The sequence below is a fragment of the Bufo gargarizans genome, chromosome 1, assembly GCF_014858855.1.
Source record: "Bufo gargarizans isolate SCDJY-AF-19 chromosome 1, ASM1485885v1, whole genome shotgun sequence".
NCBI lineage: Eukaryota > Metazoa > Chordata > Amphibia > Anura > Bufonidae > Bufo > Bufo gargarizans.
This window is the reverse complement of record NC_058080.1, coordinates 321,975,519-321,996,191: the sequence shown is the minus strand read 5'-3', so window position 1 is coordinate 321,996,191 and position 20,673 is coordinate 321,975,519. Positions and strand designations below refer to the sequence as shown.

Genomic DNA, 20,673 nt, shown 5'->3' with positions numbered 1-20,673 from the left:
GTGACCGTGACCATTACCAGAATACCGTGAAAAAGGAGAAACATGACCAGCAACAGTCAGATTCATCAGAGCCAGACTTCCAGCAGTCAAGGTGTTCTAGTTCTTCTACCAGATGAAACAGAGCAAACCAGCCAAGAAGAGGTTGTAGTAAAACCAAATTGCTCAGCTCCAGTATGGAAATTTTTTGGTTTTGAAAAAAGGGATGCTGGGGGCGGGGAGAAGAACAGTATAGTTGATGGTGATCCAATTTGCCGCCAATGTAGGAAACATGTAAAAGCCAAGGGTGGTAATACATCAAATTTGACCTCCCACTTACAATTCCATCACCCAAAAGAGTACCAAATAGTAACTGAATTGAAAAAAAATAAAAATCCATTAAAAATAGGTAGAGGAAAAAGGCTGTGTGATTCTGACAAAGGTCAGTTAACACAACCAACAACAAATATTAAAGAAATGTGGGACAAAAGACGTCCATATGACCGCTCTTCCCCAGAATGGAAAAAATGTACACACGCCATCACTAAATGGCTGGTTAAAGATATGATGCCAATGTATACAGTACAAAAAGAACCATTCCATAACATGATCAAAACACTTAATCCCCGTTATGAAATTCCAGATAGAAAATATTTTTCATCTGTAGCTATCCCAAAAATGTACCATGATGTACTTACAAAAGTACAACTTGAAGTTAGTGAAACTTTAAACCACAGCAACATTTCACTTACATGTGATGGGTGGACGTCCCAAGGATCGTTTGATCCTTACTGGACTGTGACCAGCCATTGGGTAGATAACGACTTTAACCTTGTATGTCGTTCGCTTGATACATTCTATATGCCTGAAGCACATACTGCAGCTAATTTGGCTGTGGCTATTAAAAATGTCTTATCCCAATGGGAAATCCCTCAAGACAAAGTAACTGCGTTTACAACCGACAATGGTTCAAATATAGTAAAGGCTTTGAGGGAGATAAGTCAGAAAAGAATACCTTGCTTTGGCCATTGCCTACATTTAGCTGTAATGGCTTCACTAGATGATGATCGCTGTCAAGCAGTCATCCGGAAATGCCGTTTAATAGTTTCCTCATTTAGTTCCTCGTGGAAACTTCAGCTTAGGTTATGCGAGAAGCAAACAGAGCAAAATTTACCTAACCGGAAAATAGTTGGTGACTGCAAAACTAGATGGGGTTCGACATATAACATGCTGTCCAGAATCTGGGATCAAAAAGATTTGATCAATGCTGTTCTTACAGAAAACACACAAACAGGCCATCTTGAGCTGAATTGGTCAGACAGAAATGTATTGTCTGAGTGTTTGTCTCTCCTAAAAGAAGTTAGTGATCTGACTGACCTGTTAAGTGGGGAGGAGGAGGTAACCAGCAGCTCTCTTTTGCCATTGCTAGATACACTGTACAGCAGTGTGTTCAATCAAAGGGATACGGATACAGAGATGTTGGAAAAAATGAAAAGAAGAGCCAAAGTAAAACTTACAGACAAGTATAGTGATAGCCAAACAATGTCTGTACTTGAGATTTGTACAGCTCTTGATCCCCGTTATAAATTAAATGTCAGTGCTGATCCTAGCCTCACTAAACAGTGCATTGAAAATGAGCTCATTCAGATTCAGTCAAGCATTACGTCTAAGTCACAGTCATTGCCATCTGGTGAAAGTTCCAGTACTTCCAATGAAAACAGTTTTGATAGGGCTAGAGGTCTCGCTTTTTTTCTGTCTAAGAACAATAAATTAAATGCCAATACTCAGATGTGTGACGAGGCAGCTTTAAACCCCACAGCTGAAATGGAGCTGTATTTCTCTCTTGCAGTGGAACCTCTAAACACTAAACCACTGCAGTGGTGGAAACATTCCTCTGAAATCAAAAGACTGCCGCTGCTATGTGTCTTGGCCAAAAAGTATTTAGCAATTCAAGCAACTGCAGTAGCGAGTGAAAGAATGTGGTCCAAGGGTGGGCTGATAACAGGTGGTTTGCGTGGAAGACTGAAACCCAGTACTGTATCAAATTTAATATTTCTTAGTAAAAATGAGTAAAGCATTTTAAATCCCATTCTGGGAGAGCAAAATAACCAATGAAGAAAACAATATGTCGGCTAAATAGGACTAATTTTTTAGACCTGGCTAGTTCAGTCAGTCAGTGCAGTCAGACGAGAGACCGTCACCAGTGTGTCGTGTCCTGTTGTGCAGGAATCATGCTCTGTGTGTGTGACTGTCACTGTGCATGATTCTCTATTATGGATTTGGACACTGCTTGTGTTGCAGGAATGCACATTCTAAGTACCGATTTAGAAGAATGCTGTGTGTCTTAGGGCCTGACCTTACTTTGACAGAATCCCTGATGGTTTGGTTATGCTGTCAGTATAATTCTGTAGAAGTAAGGCCATGCAGAGACGCACAGCATTATAAATCAGTATACTAACGCTGTGCAATCCTGCAAAATGAACAGTGTCCAGACTCCAGTGAGTCCACACCAACACACCACAACAGATCATGATTCCTGCTTGTCTGTGAATAGGCTTTAAGGTAGCCATATATACACATGAAAGAGCACCCACAAACTACAAAGACGTTCCCAAAGGGAACAAAAAAAGAATGTCCCAAACAGTATATGGTAAACAATAAGATCAAACATACATGATTACAAAAAGCAGGACTGTCTGTCACTGTGTGGTATATATTTATGACCATACATGGGCTCAATTGGATTTGGACACTGCTTGTGTTGCAGGAATGCACATTCTAAGTACCGATTTAGAAGAATGCTGTGTGTCTTAGGGCCTGACCTTACTTTGACAGAATCCCTGATGGTTTGGTTATGCTGTCAGTATAATTCTGTAGAAGTAAGGCCATGCAGAGACGCACAGCATTATAAATCAGTATAATAACGCTGTGCAATCCTGCAAAATGAACAGTGTCCAGACTCCAGTGAGTCCACACCAACACACCACAACAGATCATGATTCCCGCTTGTCTGAAAAAGGCTTTAAGGTAGCCATATATACACATGAAAGAGCACCCACAAACTACAAAGACGGTCCCAAAGGGAACAAAAAAAGAACGTCTTTGTAGGTGCTAATTATCTTCAGAGTCAGACTGCATATGGATAGATTCCTAAGTTATTGTTTGAGCTTGTTTGTTCTTGTCACATAAGATAACAAATGTCTGTCATTTGGCCATTCTGAATCCGACATCGCTGAGATGCTGGGTTGGTTCCTATGAATGCCACAGTATCGAACTGCCCAATCATTCAGGCAGTTTAGTTTATTTGCATAATTTTAAGAGAATTTAGTCTGTACAAGGGCTCAGGTGACGTTCAGAACCTTTTCTGCATGATGTCCGTCAGCTGAAAATATCTAACCTGACAAATCAACCACCATCCAGACAATGATCAACAAACGGTGACTACTTTTAGAACGCCTAACTTGGCCACTTTATCTGATAAAAACATAAATGTCTATGACTACAGCAGACAGTTTGTCTCGTCATATCTGTTTCTTTTACACTGAAACTGAATTTTCACTACTGTTACTGTTATTATCTGGTAAAAGGATATGTAAAGAAATATAGTTTTTCCTTTAAATCCTCTGCCTACTTAATAGGAGCAATTGTAAAATGTTTAATACTTTACAATTAAAGATCTGAAGCACAAGTCCATATTTTGAGTGTTTTTTCTTCGAAATGGGAATTTATCGCGATATATATCGTTATCGCGATAAATTTCTTAATATCGTTATCGTGGGAATATTTTTGATATCGTCCAACCCTAAGAGGGACCTTAAATGCATGTTAGTTGATCATATTCCTACTCCACGGAGGGGTGGGGATAGACATGCTCTTCTCAAAAAATGTGAGATGCGATGGATTGCTAAACTCAATACAGTAAGACCACAGGGATTAAATGTGGACTATAGGCCCTGGTTATTGTCCTAGGTGATTGCGCCCATGATTCTGCTTGTCTGCTCTTGAATGGAATAATATGTGGTTGTGCCCCCTGCTCATTGAACAGGGAGATCTTATGTTTTACATATTTTTATTACCCTCAGGACTATGGTGAACACTATGCGTATTTACAGTAGGGACGAACGATGGAAGGTCTACTCATTGGACTATCATGGGACTCATGTATACAGATTTTTTTATTTTCCCTGTTTTCAAGAACAAATTTTGTTTACAAACACTTAGAGTTGTGCTCTGAGCACAGCATGACACGTGAACATGCTTTGCACGTGGCACGACTTATGATTTGATCTAATATATAAACAGGTTATCCTTACAAATTGATCGATTATTTCCTTGGCTGCTTTGTCCAGTTATGTGTTCCTTTGGATCTATATACATGCATATGGGTATATATGAAGGAGCTATGTGACTTGGGGTTATCTGATCGATACATCCACAAGTTTAGATTCACATATGGATTGACCTTTTGAGTGACTGATCTCGGGGAGAGAAGTGACAATTTTTACGGATATAGATAGTGGATATAGATAGTGTACCCCGTAATCTAGAGGATGATCCCGATCTGCCATGTTGGAATTCCAGGAATGGTATCCAACAAACAGGGGGGTAACTCAGCTTGTGACTGTATGATGACAACATTAGTCACATGTACTGAACTCCTCGATTAGACTAGGGGACCACTAAATAATTACTATACTGAATTTAAGATTGCATTGGAGAAGCGGCGAAATTCTCGCTCATCACATAAAGCCTCTCCGCAAATAATAATGGTACTTCTAGTTATATAGGGTCACGCATTTCTCCCTGAGAGATCATTAGCTCATATATGTTTCTTTCCGGGTGAGTCGACACAATGTGGAGTGCGATTAGTCTCTGCCAAGTCGCATTGCTGGTATATTTTTTCTTATGCCTGTATTCTTGATCCCCCACCCAAAAAAATATTTTTTGGGATGGCTATATATCTTTAATATAGACAGTGCGGCCTAGGAACTTAATGTATGCATTGTTTATATGTTTATATATTCACATCTTTAACATATGAACAGAGTTACACATATGCCTGTATCATTATCGAACACTTGGAGTTCCTGGTTGTCTATTCCGATCATGTGATATACTCTAACACATGACCGGGGGAGTGACTACATTCCTGAAGGTCCTTAGACATGCGCAGTGTAATGCATGTCTGAGATGAGAGATCAGGTGATTAGAAGTCCCAGGAAGGTCCTCCAGACATGCGCAATGGTATGCCTGAGACGTCGGCATCCACGAGTATTGACCCCTCCGTACGTCTCTACAATGTTGTTCATCATTCTACTGAAGGTACACCTGCACATTTTAGTTATTTATATGATCGACACCTGAATCAATTATGATCGCTATTAAAGTATTGTCTTTGCTATTGTATATTAGATAGGTTAGGGGTATTATGTACACTATATCACTGCACATGAATCTGTGATAGGATTTGATTGTATTAACATACTATTGACACTGCTTGTATTATGTTTTTATATATATATATATATATATATATATATATATATATATATTATATATATATATATATTACTAGTAATTAATGCAATTTAACTATGGATTGCTCAATTATGAGATTGTGCTTAAATAGGCATAGAGCACTGCCCACTATGTCACTGCTTGAGGAAAATCCCATTGAGAGGATTGAAACGTTGCATGCTTGGTGAATAAAGTTTTTTCATTTTCTTTACTACGTGGATGTGCTGCGGAATTCTTTTAATATATATATATATATATATATATATATATATATATATATATATATATATATATATATATATATATATATATATATATATATATATATATATATACACACATATATACACACACACACACACATAAAAAAGAAATGAATGTGAAAAAATAGTAAACATGCCGTGCTCCCACTAAACCATGCAAGTGAAACAAATAACCAATATACCCTTACTAAGATGAAAGGTACCTGTACAAAAAGGTCCAATTAAAATGTATAATATATAACAAAGACGCCATACATAATAGTCACATATTGAGTAAAAGAATCATATAAATAATGAAGCTTATACAAATGTGTTCATTCAATCCAATCATGTCAAGCTTAGTTGCCAAGAATGTCCCCCTTCAGAAAATAGTGCTGCACGGTCGCAGTCATCACATCCTCCATTCCTTGTATGGATGCTTCTTTACACCAAACAGCCTACCCTAGACATAAAATGTTACTGTCACCATGGACTAGTTTTATCTCCACATAACAGCAGATAGGTCCAGAAAATAGCAGGGCTGCTCCCGCACTCAGCAGTGAAACAGAAAACCACGCTGTACACTCATATGCCGAGTCCAACCCTCACCCATGGGCAGACTGGGAATTTAAAGTGGCCCTTGAAAAAAAAAAAAAAAAAAAAAGCCTAAAAGTGGCCCCAAGTTGTACCCAAATCCAAACTGGCAGAAGGTGGGGCAACACAAGTAAGCATGGCCAACACAAGCTGACAGCATTAGATAACTACATGCCTGGCCAGCAACTGTGAGGGCGGCTCCAGAGGCCCCCTGGTCGTCGGTCCACTGGGAAGTTTTCCTGTAGTGTCAATGGCGAGTCCACCCCTGCCCTCACCCTGAAGACCTTTTCAGGCCTGGTAACTATAGGGCATGAGCCCTCAGGAAAAATGCTTACTGTTTATTGCAGGGCACCTACAGTATATCTGGGTGTGCAGGTTGTAATAACCAGTGAGCGCCATCCTCTGCAGTGAGGGAAAGCACTCATTAGTGAATAGGAGGCAAGACTGAAACATCGCCACCTAAAGGCGTTTCCTAGTTAAAATTATTTTTAACAAGTTCCTGCAGCATAGTCCCTGACAAAGAAGATTGCTACTTTTCTGCTCCGTGCCGCTCACCGTCTCCATCCTCCCGTTTCGGAGCACCTCTCCAGCAAGTGACTGACTTACCAGGAGATCTCTAAGCCCATGTTACACTGCACGATATTCAGGATAATTACTGGGAACAAATGTTCATAGGAGTGATCATTCCTGATATCTGGCCAGTATAAAGGAATCACTTGTTTGTCAGATGATTTGCATATTTTATCAGGATGAAAGATGTAAATTATCGTCAGCACATCTCCCTGTGTAATCAAGAATGTTTAGTGTGGTAGTGATCATTCCTCCCCAGTCACTTTGCATTAGGCTACATTCACACGTCAGTATTTTCCTATATCCCGATTTTCGGTCCGTTTTTTGCGGATCCGTTCCTGAAAATGTTTCCGTATGTCATCTGTTTTTTGCGGATCCGCAAAAAACTGAAACATGTATAAAGTTCAATAATCAAATAAAGTTGTTTGGATTTCTTTGGAAAAAAAAAATATATAAAAAAAATATATAAAAAAAATTTGTTATGTGTTTCCAGGAACGGATTCCGCATAAAACGGATGACATACGAAATGACATCCGAATGTCTTCCGTTTTTTGCGGATCCATTGACTTTGTATTGTACCAGGATCCGAATTTTGTGGACAAAAATAGGACATGTTTTATATTTAAACGGACATGCGGAACAGAACAACGGAAACGGACAGCACACATTGTGCTGTTCGATTTTTTTCCAGGACCTATTGAAAATGAATGGGTCCAGATCTGGTCCTGATCTGTTCCGCAAAAAACGGAACAGATCAGGAAAGAAAAAACGGACGTGTGAATGGACCCTTAGCCTGTGTATCAGGCTGATGCAAACAAGCACTAATTAACTTTTTTTGCAGCCCCTTGAAATAGTGCGATTGACTGACAATTCATTCCCAAGACCAAAAAAGGTTGTGCACCCCTGCCCTAGAGGCTCCAAGACCCCTATTTTTTTTTTCCTTAATCTGGACCAGGAGATGATCAGACTTCCGAAAGGAATTTGTGGCTTCAAGGTATTCTAAAAGAAAACACCTGATGTCTAGATGAAACATTCTTTCCTGATCTGAAGAGCAAAAGGATGGTAAAACTATTTCCTGCTGAAACCTAGAGAAGACCTTCAGCAGGAACGCTGGGGAGAGTCTAAGGGTACTTTCACACTTGCGGCAGGACAGATCAGACAGGCTGTTCACCATGTCGGATCCGTCCTGCGGCTATTTCGACTATAACGGGGACAGGGCGGAGCTCCGGCGAAAGCCGCCTGACTAAAAAGCCTGACATGCAGTAATTTTAGTCTGGTGGCCTTTCGCCGTGCACCGCCGCTTTGCGCCAGAACTCCGCCCCCATTATACTCGAAGGGGGCGGAGCGGCGGTCCGGCAAAATAGCCGCAGGACGGATCCGACATGGTGAACAGTGTCTGATCCGTCCTTCCGCAAGTGTGAAAGTAGCCCAAGAATTACCCTATCCTCCAAAACAGAGAGGGGTTAGTAGGGTTACTTACAGTAAAGGGCCTGGATCTCTCCCACCCTCCTAGCCGTGGTTATAGCAATAAATAAAAGGTGGTTTTTCGCGTCAACAATCTTATGGATATCTCCGAAAGAGGCTCAAAGGGCATGGACATTAGAGCAAAAAGGACCAGGTTTAGATCCCAGGGGGGAACTTTAACAAAAAAAAAAAAAGGAGGGATGCAGCCTGCTTGCGCCCTTAAGGAATCTCCTCCCCCCCCCCCCCCTCCATCCCAAAAAAAAACAACAAAAAAAAAAAAACACACACTAAGGGCTGACACTTGAACTTTTACCCTGATTTCACACCTGAGCGTTTCTCAAACGCGCGTTTTAGTCACGCGTTTTTAGTAATAGTAGACGCGCGTTTGTGTGATTGACTGCAGTGTCCTATGGCCACAAACGCGCGTCAAAACGCCCCAAAGAAGCTCAAGTACTTGATTATGCGTCGGGCGTTTTACAGCGCGATCGTATGCGCTGTAAAACGCCCAGGTGAGAACCATTCCCATAGGGAAGCATTGGTTTTCATGTGTTGAGCGTTTTACAGAGCGTTTGAACGCGCTGTAAAACGCTCATGTGTGAACTTAGGGTACTGTTTCAGTGACCCTTATCAAATCCTGCTTGCAAGAACTCTAGAATCAGGCATACATTCAAACTACTCTGAGGATCCCAACCTGCAAACAAAAAGGCTTTCCAAGTTCTCAGATAAATTTTGGAAGTAATCTACTTTCTATATGAAAATAAGACTGGATGTCCAGCTTCCAAAACAGACGTTGTTCTTTATTCCAAAATAACAGGATAAAAGACAATCCAACACGGCAAGCAGGTCTACATGTTTCGGATGCTCTAATACTGATCCTTATTCATGACACATTGGTTGCTGAATGGCTACATACTTAAATAGCTGAACTGTGTTTAAACTTTAACTTTTTATTTAACCCCTTAAGGACACAGGGCGTACATGTACGCCCTGTGTATTTTCGATCACCGCCGCGCGGACTGCGGCAATCGGAACCCCGTGCCTGCTCCAATCATTGAGCAGGCACTTGGGACAAATGCGTCGGGGGTCCCGTAACCCCCCCTCCCCCCCCCCCCCCATGTATGTGATCACAGAAAACCGCAGGTCAATTCAGACCTGCGGTTTACTGCGTTTCCGGGTTATTCGGGTCTCTGAAGACCCGATAACCCGGAACGTGATGGTGGTGTGATTTCACCCCACCAATAAACATCCACCGATCATGAGTGGTGATTGTGACATCACCACTCAGGATCGCTTTGATTGGTCTGTGGGCAGTCCGGCGGCAGATTCAAAAGAGGCAGGCACTCCTCTCCGCCTCCTTTTGTGTTCCGGAGCCAGAGGAGAGAGGAGCTGCCTGCACCCCGATCTGTGCCCCCAGGACCCAAACTCTGCCCCCAGCACCCCATCAGGTACATAGGGAAAGTTTGGGTTAGGCAGGGGGGAAAAAAAACAAAGGTAGTTTTTATTACTTTGATTGCATCACCCCAGTTAGGGTGTCTGGGGTCCACAGCACAGTTGTGTGACACTAGACCCCCCAGGGGGGCTGCCACTTGCCCCCCCCCCCCCCCCCCCCCCCCCCACCTTTTTTGGTGTGCTTTTTTTGTGTACGCCGACTGTGGCCGGCACTTAGCGTCCGGCCACTGTTAGCGCAAAGCACACCCCACCGCTGATCAACTTCGGACGGTTGATCAGCGGTTTTGAATTTTTTTCCCCACATTTTTTAGTTAGTTTATTTTTTTTTTCTGTTAGTTTTAGGGCGAGTTAGTGAACACCCGTGCCCCCCCACACACACCAAATAAAGTTACACACACGCACATATACACGCAGACACACACACTCCCCTATGGCCCGCCGGACGTTCTCGGCCGAGGAGGCATACGCCGAGCTTGCCTCCAACTCAGAGAGTCCCAGTGAGGATGAGGATGACCCCACATTCCTGTTGTCATCCGCATCCTCCTCATCATCTAGCGATGATGAGCCCCCAAGGCGCCATGGGGGACCCTGTGGCCCAAACTAGTACGAGCAGCTCTGGGGCTCGTACTGGTTTCCCGGCCCACCAGTTAAATCCACCGGAGCACCCTGCCGGTGAACTAGTCTGGTGTAGCCCATAGCGATACGAGCCCGTGATTCCTGATTTTGTAGGCCAATCAGGAATCCAGATTTCCACAGTGGGCTACACTGAATATGACTTTTTTTGTAATTTTTTCAGTGACCCACTGGTAAATCTGATGGTGGAGCAGACGAATCTGTACGCCCAACAGTTCGTCGCTCAACACCCGGGCACCTTTTTGGCAAAGCCCGGTGGCTGGACGCCGGTCAGTGCAGCCGAAATGAGGACATTTTGGGGCCTTGTGCTGCATATGGGCCGTGTCAAGAAACCCAGTGCCAGGCTGTACTGGAGTGGGGACGTCCTATACCAGACCCCACTTTACAGTACGGCCATGACACGCTCCCGGTTTGAGGCCATCCGGAAATGTCTGCATTATTCAGATAATGCAGCATGTCCCCCCCGAGGTGATCCTGCCCATGACCGTCTGTATAAGATACGGCCGGTCATCGATCACTTTGGGGCCAAATGGAGGCCTATGTACCTGGAAGGGAGGTCGCGGTTGATGAGTCTCTCATTGCGTTCAAGGGGAGACTCATTTTCCGCCAGTATGTGCCTTCCAAGCGGGCGAGGTATGGCGTGAAGCTATACAAAATTTGTGAGTGTACCTTAGGGTACACTTACAAATTTCGCGTATACGAGGGGCGAGATTCCCGGATTCAACCCCCAGAATGTCCCCCCACTCTGGGTGTTACCGGGAAACTTGTGTGGGACCTTATGTACCCACTGCTGGATAAGGGCTACCACCTGTACGTGGATAACTTTTATACCAGTATCCCCTTGTTCCAGTCCCTTGCCGCCAGATCCACGTCCGCTTGTGGGACCGTGCGGAAAAATCAACGCAGCCTCCCTGCCCACCCCCTCTAGGTACCTATCCCCTGGGGTGAGACCCGTGCCCTTACCACTGGAAACCTGTTGCTGGTCAGGTATAAGGACTAGAGGGATGTCCTTATGCTGTCCACAATTCATGGTAACGGCATCACCCCTGTCCCTGTGAGAGGTACCGCGGCAACGGTCCTCAAGCCAGATTGTATCGTCGACTACAATCAGTATATGGGAGGAGTTGATCTTTCGGATCAAGTCCTCAAGCCATATAACGCCATGTGCAAAACCCGGGCATGGTACAAAAAAAGTTGGTCTACTTGGTACAGGTTGCCATGTACAACTCTTTTGTACTATCCCAAAGCGCTGGCAGCACAGGGACATTCCTCCAGTTCTATGAGGCAGTCCTCAAGGCCCTGATCTTTTTGGACCGGGAAAGAGCAGGCCGGAGTACCTCGGGAACTGTAGGCGCCCGGATCGTCCCTGGCCAACACTTTCCAGGTGTGGTCCCCCATACTGGAAAGAAGGGACGAAGCCCCAAAAAAGTGCATAGTGTGTCACAGGAGGGGGATACGGAAGGACACTGCTACTCAGTGCGACACGTGCCCCGATCATCCGGGCCTTTGCATTGACGGTTGCTTCAGGGAGTATCACACTCCCATGGAGTACTAAATCTATATCCCAATTTAGCACTGACATCGGATTAAAAAAAAAATAACTGGTTCTCAGACTTCAGACACCCAAAAAAAAAAAAAAAAAAAAAAAAATGTTATTAAAAGTAGACATTTTAGGTATTACCGCATCTGTAATAATCTCCTCTATAAAAATGCCCCATGACCTAACCCCGCAGATTAAGTAAAAAATAAATAAATATATAGGTGCAAAAAAATATTTTTTGGGTCACCTTATATAACAAAAAGTTTAATAGCAAGCGATCAAAAAGTCATATAGCCCCCAAAATAGTGCCAATAAGACAGTCCGCTCATCCCGCAAAAAATGAGCCCCCACAAGATAACTGGATAAAAGAAAATAAAAAATGACACTTAGACTTTAGATACCCCAAAAAATATTTGTATCAAAAAAGAAAAACCTAAATAATTGTTAAAAAAAAAAAGTAGACTTATTAGGTATTGCAGCGTCCGTAAGAATCTCCTCTATAACAATACATTTTGATGGCCTTTTTTATTGACACTATATCCCTTTTGAAGCCCCCCTAGAGTAAAAACTCCCTAAAAGTGACCCCATCTAAGAAACTACACCCCTCAAGGTATTCAAAACTGATTATACAAACTTTATTAACTTTTTAGGTGTTCAAAAGTTAATGGCAAATGGAGATGAAATATCAGAATTTCAATTTTTGGTAACCTTGCCTCACAAAAATGTAATATAGAGCAACCAAAAATCATATTTACCCTAAAAATACTCCCCCAAAAAATGCCACCTTATCCCGTAGTTTCCAAAATGGGGTCACTTTTAGGGAGTTTCGACTCCAAGGGTGCATCAGGGGGGTTGAAACAGGACACTGTGTAAATAAACCGGTCCATAAAGGTCAGCCCTCCAAAAACCAAACTGCGCACCTTTCACTCTACGCCCCGCTGTGTGGCCGTACAGTAGTGTACGGCCACATATTGGGTGTTTCTGTAAATGGCAGAGTCAGTGTAATAAAGTCTTGTTTGGCTGTTAACCCTTGCTTTGTTAGTGGAAAAAATGGGTTAAAATGAAATATTAGACAAAAAAATTATTCTCAAATTTCATCCCCATTTGCCAATAACTCTTGTGCAACACCTAAAGGGTTAACAATGTATGTAAAATCAGTTTTGAATAACTTGAGGGGTGTAGTTTTAGATGGGGTCATTTTTGGGTGGTTTCTATTATGTAAGCCTCGCAAAGCAACTTCAGACCTGAACTGGTCCCTAAAACTTGAGTTTTTGTAAATTTCTGAAACATTTCAAGATTTGCTTCTAAACTTCTAAGCCTTATAACATCCCCAAAAAATAAAATACTCAAAATAATTCAAACATGAAGTAGACATATGGGGAATGTTAAGTCATCACAATTTTTGGGGGTATTACTATGTATTACAGAAGTAGAGAAACTGAAACTTTGAAATTTGCTAATTTTTCCCAATTTTTGTTAAATTTGGTATTTTTTGGTGCAAAAAAAAAATATTTTTTTGACTTAATTTTACCAGTGTCATGAAGTACAATATGTGACGAAAAAACAATGTCAGAACGGCCTGGATAAGTCAAAGCGTTTTAAAGTTATCAGCACTTAACCACCTCAGGACCGCCGTACGCAGGATTGCGTCCTGCCGGCGGTCCTGCTCTTCTGGGTGGACGCATATACGCGTCCTCCCGCGAGAGCCGAGATTTCCTGTGAACGCGCGCGCACAGGCGCGCGTGCTCACAGGAACGGAAGGTAAGCAAGTGGATCTCCAGCCTGCCAGCGGCGATCGCTCGCCGGCAGGCTGGAGATCCGAATTTTTTAACCCCTAACAGGTATATTAGACGCTGTTTTCATAACAGCGTCTAATATACCTCCTACCTGGTCCTCTGGTGGTCCCTTTTGTTAGGATCGACCACCAGAGGACTCAGGTAGGTCAGTACAGTAGCACCAAACACCACACTACACTACACCCCCCCCCCCCCCGTCACTTATTAACCCCTTATAAACCCCTGATCACCCATGATCCCCCCCCCCCGTCATTGATCACCCCCCCCCCCAGTCATTGATCACCCCCCCCCCGTCATTGATCACCCCCCCCCCGTCATTGATCACCCCCCCCCCCTGTCATTGATCACCCCCCCCCCCTGTCATTGATCACCCCCCCCCCCGTCATTGATCACCCCCCCCCCCCGTCATTGATCACCCCCCCCCCCCCGTCATTGATCACCCCCCCCCCCCCCCCCGTCATTGATCACCCCCCTGTAAGGCTCCATTCAGACATCCGCATGATTTTTTACGGATCCATGGATCGGATCCACAAAACGCATGCGGACGTCTGAATGGAGCCTTACAGGGGGGTCATCAATGACAGGGGGTGATCAGGGTGATCACCCCCCCCTGTAAGGCTCCATTCAGACTTCCGCATGTGTTTTGTGGATCCGATCCATGTATCCATGGATCCGTAAAAAATCATGCGGCTGTCTGAATGGAGCCTTACAGGAGGGGTGATCATTGACAGGGGGGTGATCACCCTGATCACCCCCTGTCATTGATAACCCCCCCTGTAAGGCTCCATTCAGACGTCCGCATGCGTTTTGTGGATCCGATCCATGTATCCATGGATCCGTAAAAATCATGCGGATGTCTGAATGGAGCCTTACAGGGGGGGTGATCAGTGACAGGGGGGTGATCAGGGAGTCTATATGGGTGATCACCCCCCCTGTCATTGATCACCCCCCCTGTCATTGATCACCCCCCCTGTCATTGATCACCCCCCCTGTCATTGATCACCCCCCCTGTCATTGATCACCCCCCCTGTCATTGATCACCCCCCCTGGTAAGGCTCCATTCAGACTTTTTTTTGGCACAAGTTAGCGGAAATTTTTTGTTTGTTTTTGTTTTTTCTTACAAAGTCTCATATTCCACTAACTTGTGTCAAAAAATAAAATCTCACATGGACGCACCATACCCCTCACGGAATCCAAATGCGTAAACATTTTTAGACATTTATATTCCAGACTTCTTCTCATGCTTTAGGGCCCCTAAATAGCCAGGGCAGTATAAATACCCCACATGTGACCCCATTTCGGAAAGAAGACACCCCAAGGTATTCCGTGAGGGGCATATTGAGTCCATGAAAGATTGACATTTTTGTCCTAAATTAGCGGAAAGTGAGACTTTGTGAGCAAAAAACAAAAAAATAAAAAATATCCGCTAACTTATGCAAAAAAAATAAAAAATTCTAGGAACTCGCCATGCCCCTCATTGAATACCTTGGGGTGTCTTCTTTCCAAAGTGGGGTCACATGTGGGGTATTTATACTGCCCTGGCTTTTTAGGGGCCCGAAAGTGTGAGAAGAAGTCTGGGATCCAAATGTCTAAAAATGCCCTCCTAAAAGGGATTTGGGCCCCTTTGCGCATCTAGGCTGCAAAAAAGTGTCACACATCTGGTATCGCCGTACTCAGGAGAAGTTGGGGAATGTGTTTTGGGGTGTCATTTTACATATACCCATGCTGGGTGAGAAAAATATCTTGGTCAAATGCCAACTTTGTATAAAAAAAAATGGGAAAAGTTGTCTTTTGCCAAGATATTTCTCTCACCCAGCATGGGTATATGTAAAATGACCCCCCAAAACACATTGCCCAACTTCTCCTGAGTACGGCGATACCACATGTGTGACACTTTTTTGCAGCCAAGGTGGGCAAAGGGGCACCTTTCGGATTTCGCAGGCCATTTTTTACACAGTTTGATTGCAAGGTACTTCTTACACATTTGGGCCCCTAAATTGCCAGGGCAGTATAACTACGCCACAAGTGACCCCATTTTGGAAAGAAGACACCCCAAGGTATTCCGTGAGGGGCACGGCGAGTTCCTAGAATTTTTTATTTTTTGTCACAAGTTAGTGGAAAAGCCGGAATTAGACTTACCGGTAATTCAATTTCCACGAGATCACCACAACGGCTACAAGGAGATTGACCCCTGACCTCTGTAGGGGCAGGAACAGAGAGAGGGTTTAAATCCCCCCCTCCCACCACCAACACCAGTGTGTCCAAAATTACAGAGACAGAAAAAAAAGTGGTGAGAACAAAACATACTAAACCGAGGGTATTACTTCATAACCTCCCAGGTAAGGCTTAAGGAAGGGTAGGGAATATATGTGCCGTCGTGGTGATCTCGTGGAAATTGAATTACCGGTAAGTCTAATTCCGGCTTTCCACTTCATCACCACGACGGCTACAAGGAGATATAAAAAATTATAGCTTAGGGGGGGGACGACCGCCTGAAGGACTTTTCGTCCAAAAGACAAGTCTGAGCTAGATAGGTCTAACCTATAGTGTTTTGTAAAGGTGTGGATGTTAGACCACGTAGCGGCTTTACAAATGTCTTCAAGGGAAGCTCCGGCCCGTTCTGCCTGGGAGGAGGACATAGCCCGGGTAGAGTGAGCTCTCAAATTTGAGGGGCAAGACAGGTCTTGGGACTCGTAAGAAATGGAAATGGAGTCTTTTATCCACCGTGCTAGAGAGGATCTGGAGGCTTTTAGACCCTTATTCTTCCCCGAGAAGAGGACGAACAGGTTATTAGATCTACGGAAACCTTTTGACACTTCAAGATACCGTAAGAGAGCGTCTTACGTCTAGAGAGTGGAAGTTAGATTCCCTATCGTTAGATGGATTATTGCAAAAGGAGGGTAAGACTATCTCCTGGTTTCGGTGGAAATCCGATACTACTTTAGGCAGGAACCCCGGATCCAATTTAAGAATAATCCTATCATCGGTGATACGGAGATAGGGTTCCTGTATCGATAATGCTTGGATCTCGCCTATCCTTCTTGCGGACGTGATGGCCACCAAGAAAGCGGTTTTAAATGATAGATGTTTGATGGAACAATCAGATAGGGGTTCGAATGGAGCGAGAGTTAGGCCAGTGAGTACCACGTTAAGGTCCCAGCTGGGGATCCTAGATTTCAGAGAGGGACGTAGACGGGAGGCAGCTTTCATGAATCTCCTGATCCAGTGATGACTGGCTATATCTCGATCAAAGAAGCAGGCTAGTGCCGAGACCTGTACCTTTAGGGTAGAGGGTCTGAGACCTAGTTCAAGTCCCTGCTGGAGGAAGTCCAAGATCTTCAAGAAATTGGGCGGCTCTAAGTTTGGGGCTGGGTTCCCCATCCATGTACAGAATTTCTTCCAAATTTTTAGATAGATTGAGAAGGTAACCTTCTTCCTACTAGCTTTAAGGGTAGTTATCACTTGGTCCGAGAGCCCCTGTGACCTCAACTTCTGGACCTCAGGATCCAAGCTGACAACTTGAGGAAGCTTGGGTCTGGATGTAGTATTGGGCCTTGGTGAAGCAGGTCCCTCCTGGCAGGAAGAGGCCATGGGTCCTCTACTGATAGATTCCTTAGAGCAGGAAACCAGCTCCTCTTCGGCCAATAGGGAGCTATCAGGATTAGTGTCGTATCTTCTAGGTAGAGTTTCTGGATTACCCTGGGAAGTAGAGGCAATGGTGGGAACGCATAACTGAGATCCCAGTCCCAACGAATTGTGAGCGCATCCAACGCCCAGGGATTGTCCCGTGGGTTTAACGAACAGAACGTCGGTACCTTTGCGTTTCTTTTGGATGCGAATAGATCCACCTGTGGAGTGCCCCATCTTCCTGCCAGCAGCTGGAACACTTCTGGATTCAAGGACCACTCTGTCTGGTCTATCGACTGGCGACTGAGATAGTCCGCTTCCACGTTCAGTATCCCTTTTAAGTGGATTGCGGAGATGGAATTCACGTGGGATTCTGCCCAGTTGAAGATCTTCTTTGTAATAGACATCAGTTTCTCCGATCTCGTGCCTCCCTGGTGAGATAGGTACGCCACCGTCGTCGTGTTGTCTGAAAGAATCTTTACGTGTTGACCCCTCAGAAGTATCTCTGCGGTTTTCAGGGCTTTCCAGACCGCTTCTAGTTCCCTGAAGTTGGAGGACTGAGAGCGGATAGTTGGGGTCCAAGAACCTTGAAACCAACGGTCTCCCACTGTCGCTCCCCATCCTTTCTCGCTTGCGTCTGTAAGCACCTGAATGTAGGGGATTTTCTCCCAAACGACCCCCAAGGACAGATTGCTTGTGTTTTTCCACCAATCTAGGGAGGTTTTTACTGCCAGAGGGATCATGACCTTCTGATCCAAGGAGGCCTGCTGTCTGTTCCAAGCTCTGAGGATCCACGACTGGAGGGATCTGAAGTGGGACTGGCTCCATGGGACGGACGTGATGCAGGACGAGAGAAGACCCAGGAGACTCATAGCTTCTCTTATCGGACAGGACCTCCTGTGCTGGAATCGTCGGACCTTTAATTGAAGGTTTCTGACCTTGTCTGGCGGAAGGAAGGTACGTTGTGTTTGGGAATCCAGGATAACACCCAGGAACTGGATAGTGCTGGAGGGCACCAGGTTTGATTTCTTCAAGTTCACCAACCAACCCAGATCCTGGACAAGAGACAGAAAGGTTTGCAGGTCTGTTCTGAGTTCTTTCTCTGAGTTGCCGACTAGGAGGAAATCGTCCAGGTACGGTATGATCACCAGTCCCTTGTGTCTCAAGAAGGCCATCATCTCCACTACCAGCTTTGTAAACACTCTGGGTGCAGATGATATCCCAAAGGGAAGGGCCGTAAACTGGTAGTGACGGATTACCCTCTTGTGGTCCTGGATGGCGAACCTCAAGAACCTTTGTGACTCTGGATGAATTGGGACGTGATAGTATGCGTCCTGAAGGTCTACTGAGCACATCAGGGCATTCCTCTTTATCAACGGAATCAGGGATTTCAGGGATTCCATCCTGAACTTTCGATAGATGACAAATTTGTTCAGGGCTTTCAGATTTATGATTGTACGGAAAGAGCCTTCTTTTTTCTCTACCAAAAACAGGTTTGAATAGAAACCTTGTTTTTGCTGTGTTGGCGGGACTTGTACTATTACGTCCGTTGCCAGAAGGTTTTGAATTCCATCCAGAATCTTTCCGCGTACTTTGGGGGAAAGTGGGTTGGTAACAATGAAGCGGTTTGGGGGAGATGAAGAGAGTTCGATCCGGTACCCGGATCTTATGATGTCCCGGACCCAAGGGTTCGGGGTAATGGACTCCCAAGGAGTCAGAAAATTCTTCAATCTCCCCCCCACTCTGACGTCATTGTTTATCCGAGGGTTTACTCTGGGAGGAGGAGGGGTTGTTCCTACCCCTGCCCCCTTTGGGGTAACTCCAGCGTCCTGACTTCCCTTTACCCTTAAAGGGATTGTTCTGGCTAGTGGGGGCCCGAAAGGGATATTTCCTTTTGTAGGGTCTCTCTTCTGGGAATCCCTTTTTCTTGTCAGCCGCTTTCTCCAGGATACGGTCTAGGACAGGGCCAAAGACGTATTCCCCTGAGAACGGGATGGAGCAAAGCTTCATCTTTGATGTGTTGTCGCCCGACCAGCTTTTCATCCATAGGGCGCGACGGGCCGCATTGGAGAGTCCGCGTCCTTTGCGGCGAATCTGACCGATTCCGCTGAGGCGTCAGCCATAAATGCTGTGGCGGATTTTAACAGGGGGAGGGATCTCAAGATCTCATCCCTAGGAGTATTATCTGTGATACGAGATTCCAGTTCCTCTAGCCACAGTTTCATGGATCTTGCCACTGAGGTAGCTGCGATGTTTGATTTTAAGATAAGCATCGCTGCTTCCCATGATTTTTTTAAGAGGCTATCTGCCTTCCTGTCCATGGGATCACGCAGTTGAGAGGTGTCTTCAAAGGGCAAGGCAGTCTTTTTATTGACCTTTGCGACCTGAATATCAATTTTTGGTGTTTCGCTGAAGATTTTAACTTCGTCCGTGTCAAACAACAGCCGGTTTCTAAAGGACCTGGATACCCCCAACCTTTTTTCTGGGTTGGACCACTCGTCCAGCACCATATCCCGTATGTTCTCATTGATTGGGAACACCCGGGTTTTTTTAACCCTGAGTCTCCCAAACATCTCATCCTGGACTGAGTGTGCTTTAGGGGTTTCTTCGACCCCCATAGTGGCCCGGACTGCCCTTAGTAGGTCTGGCATCTCGTCCAAGGAGAAGCAGAATCTTTGTTCTGATTCTGAAGTCTCAAGATCAGAGAAGACCGCCTCGTCCTCCCGTGTTCTGGAGGACGAGGCCTCCTCCTCTATAATTTCTGGATCAGATAGTGAAGGGGATGGGCCCCTATGTCTTTTTGGAGGGGGTGCATCCCTAGGTAAAGGTATCTGAGATAAGGAGGTTTTGACTTCCTCATGTATCATGGACCTCAGATCTTTAAGGAAAGAAGGCTGTTCCTCGGCAATCACATTAGATATGCAGTCCTTACAGAGCTTTTTACGGTAGTCGTCCGGTAGCCGTTTGAGGCAGGACACACATTTGGACTGTTTTTTGATTTTTCTCTGAGCCTCCTTAGTGACCTGGGGAGAACAACCCTAATTAGCTATGGTAAGTACACATGCTAACAGCAGGATATAGCCCCAAGCCAGAGATGTGGAGGAGGAGGAACAAGTAACCTGGTACAGTGTATAGACAAGTACAGGGTAAGGAAAGAGCGCTTCCCCACAGGGGACTTACTACAGGCGGCACAGAAGGGTCTCCAGGGGAGCGGGGTTCAGCCGACATGACTGCACGCTGGCTCCGGTACACTGAGACAATCGG

At 44.8% G+C, this 20,673-nt stretch overlaps 2 protein-coding genes across 2 annotated transcripts in view; one reads left to right on the top strand and one right to left on the bottom strand.

Moving 5' to 3' along the window:
• Positions 1–20,673, bottom strand: part of MKNK2 (MAPK interacting serine/threonine kinase 2) — a 126,714-nt gene that overhangs the window by 91,815 nt on the left and 14,226 nt on the right. The gene's annotated exons all lie outside the window — the stretch shown is intronic.
• Positions 43–2,049, top strand: LOC122927036 (E3 SUMO-protein ligase ZBED1-like). Its single transcript, XM_044278589.1, has one exon. The coding sequence runs from the start codon at positions 43–45 to the stop codon at positions 2,047–2,049; it is 2,007 nt and encodes a 668-aa protein (XP_044134524.1).

Bases quoted from the DNA above. Each gene is read 5' to 3' on its own strand.
- LOC122927036 (XM_044278589.1), top strand. From the start codon at position 43: ATGACCAGCAACAGTCAGATTCATCAGAGCCAGACTTCCAGCAGTCAA.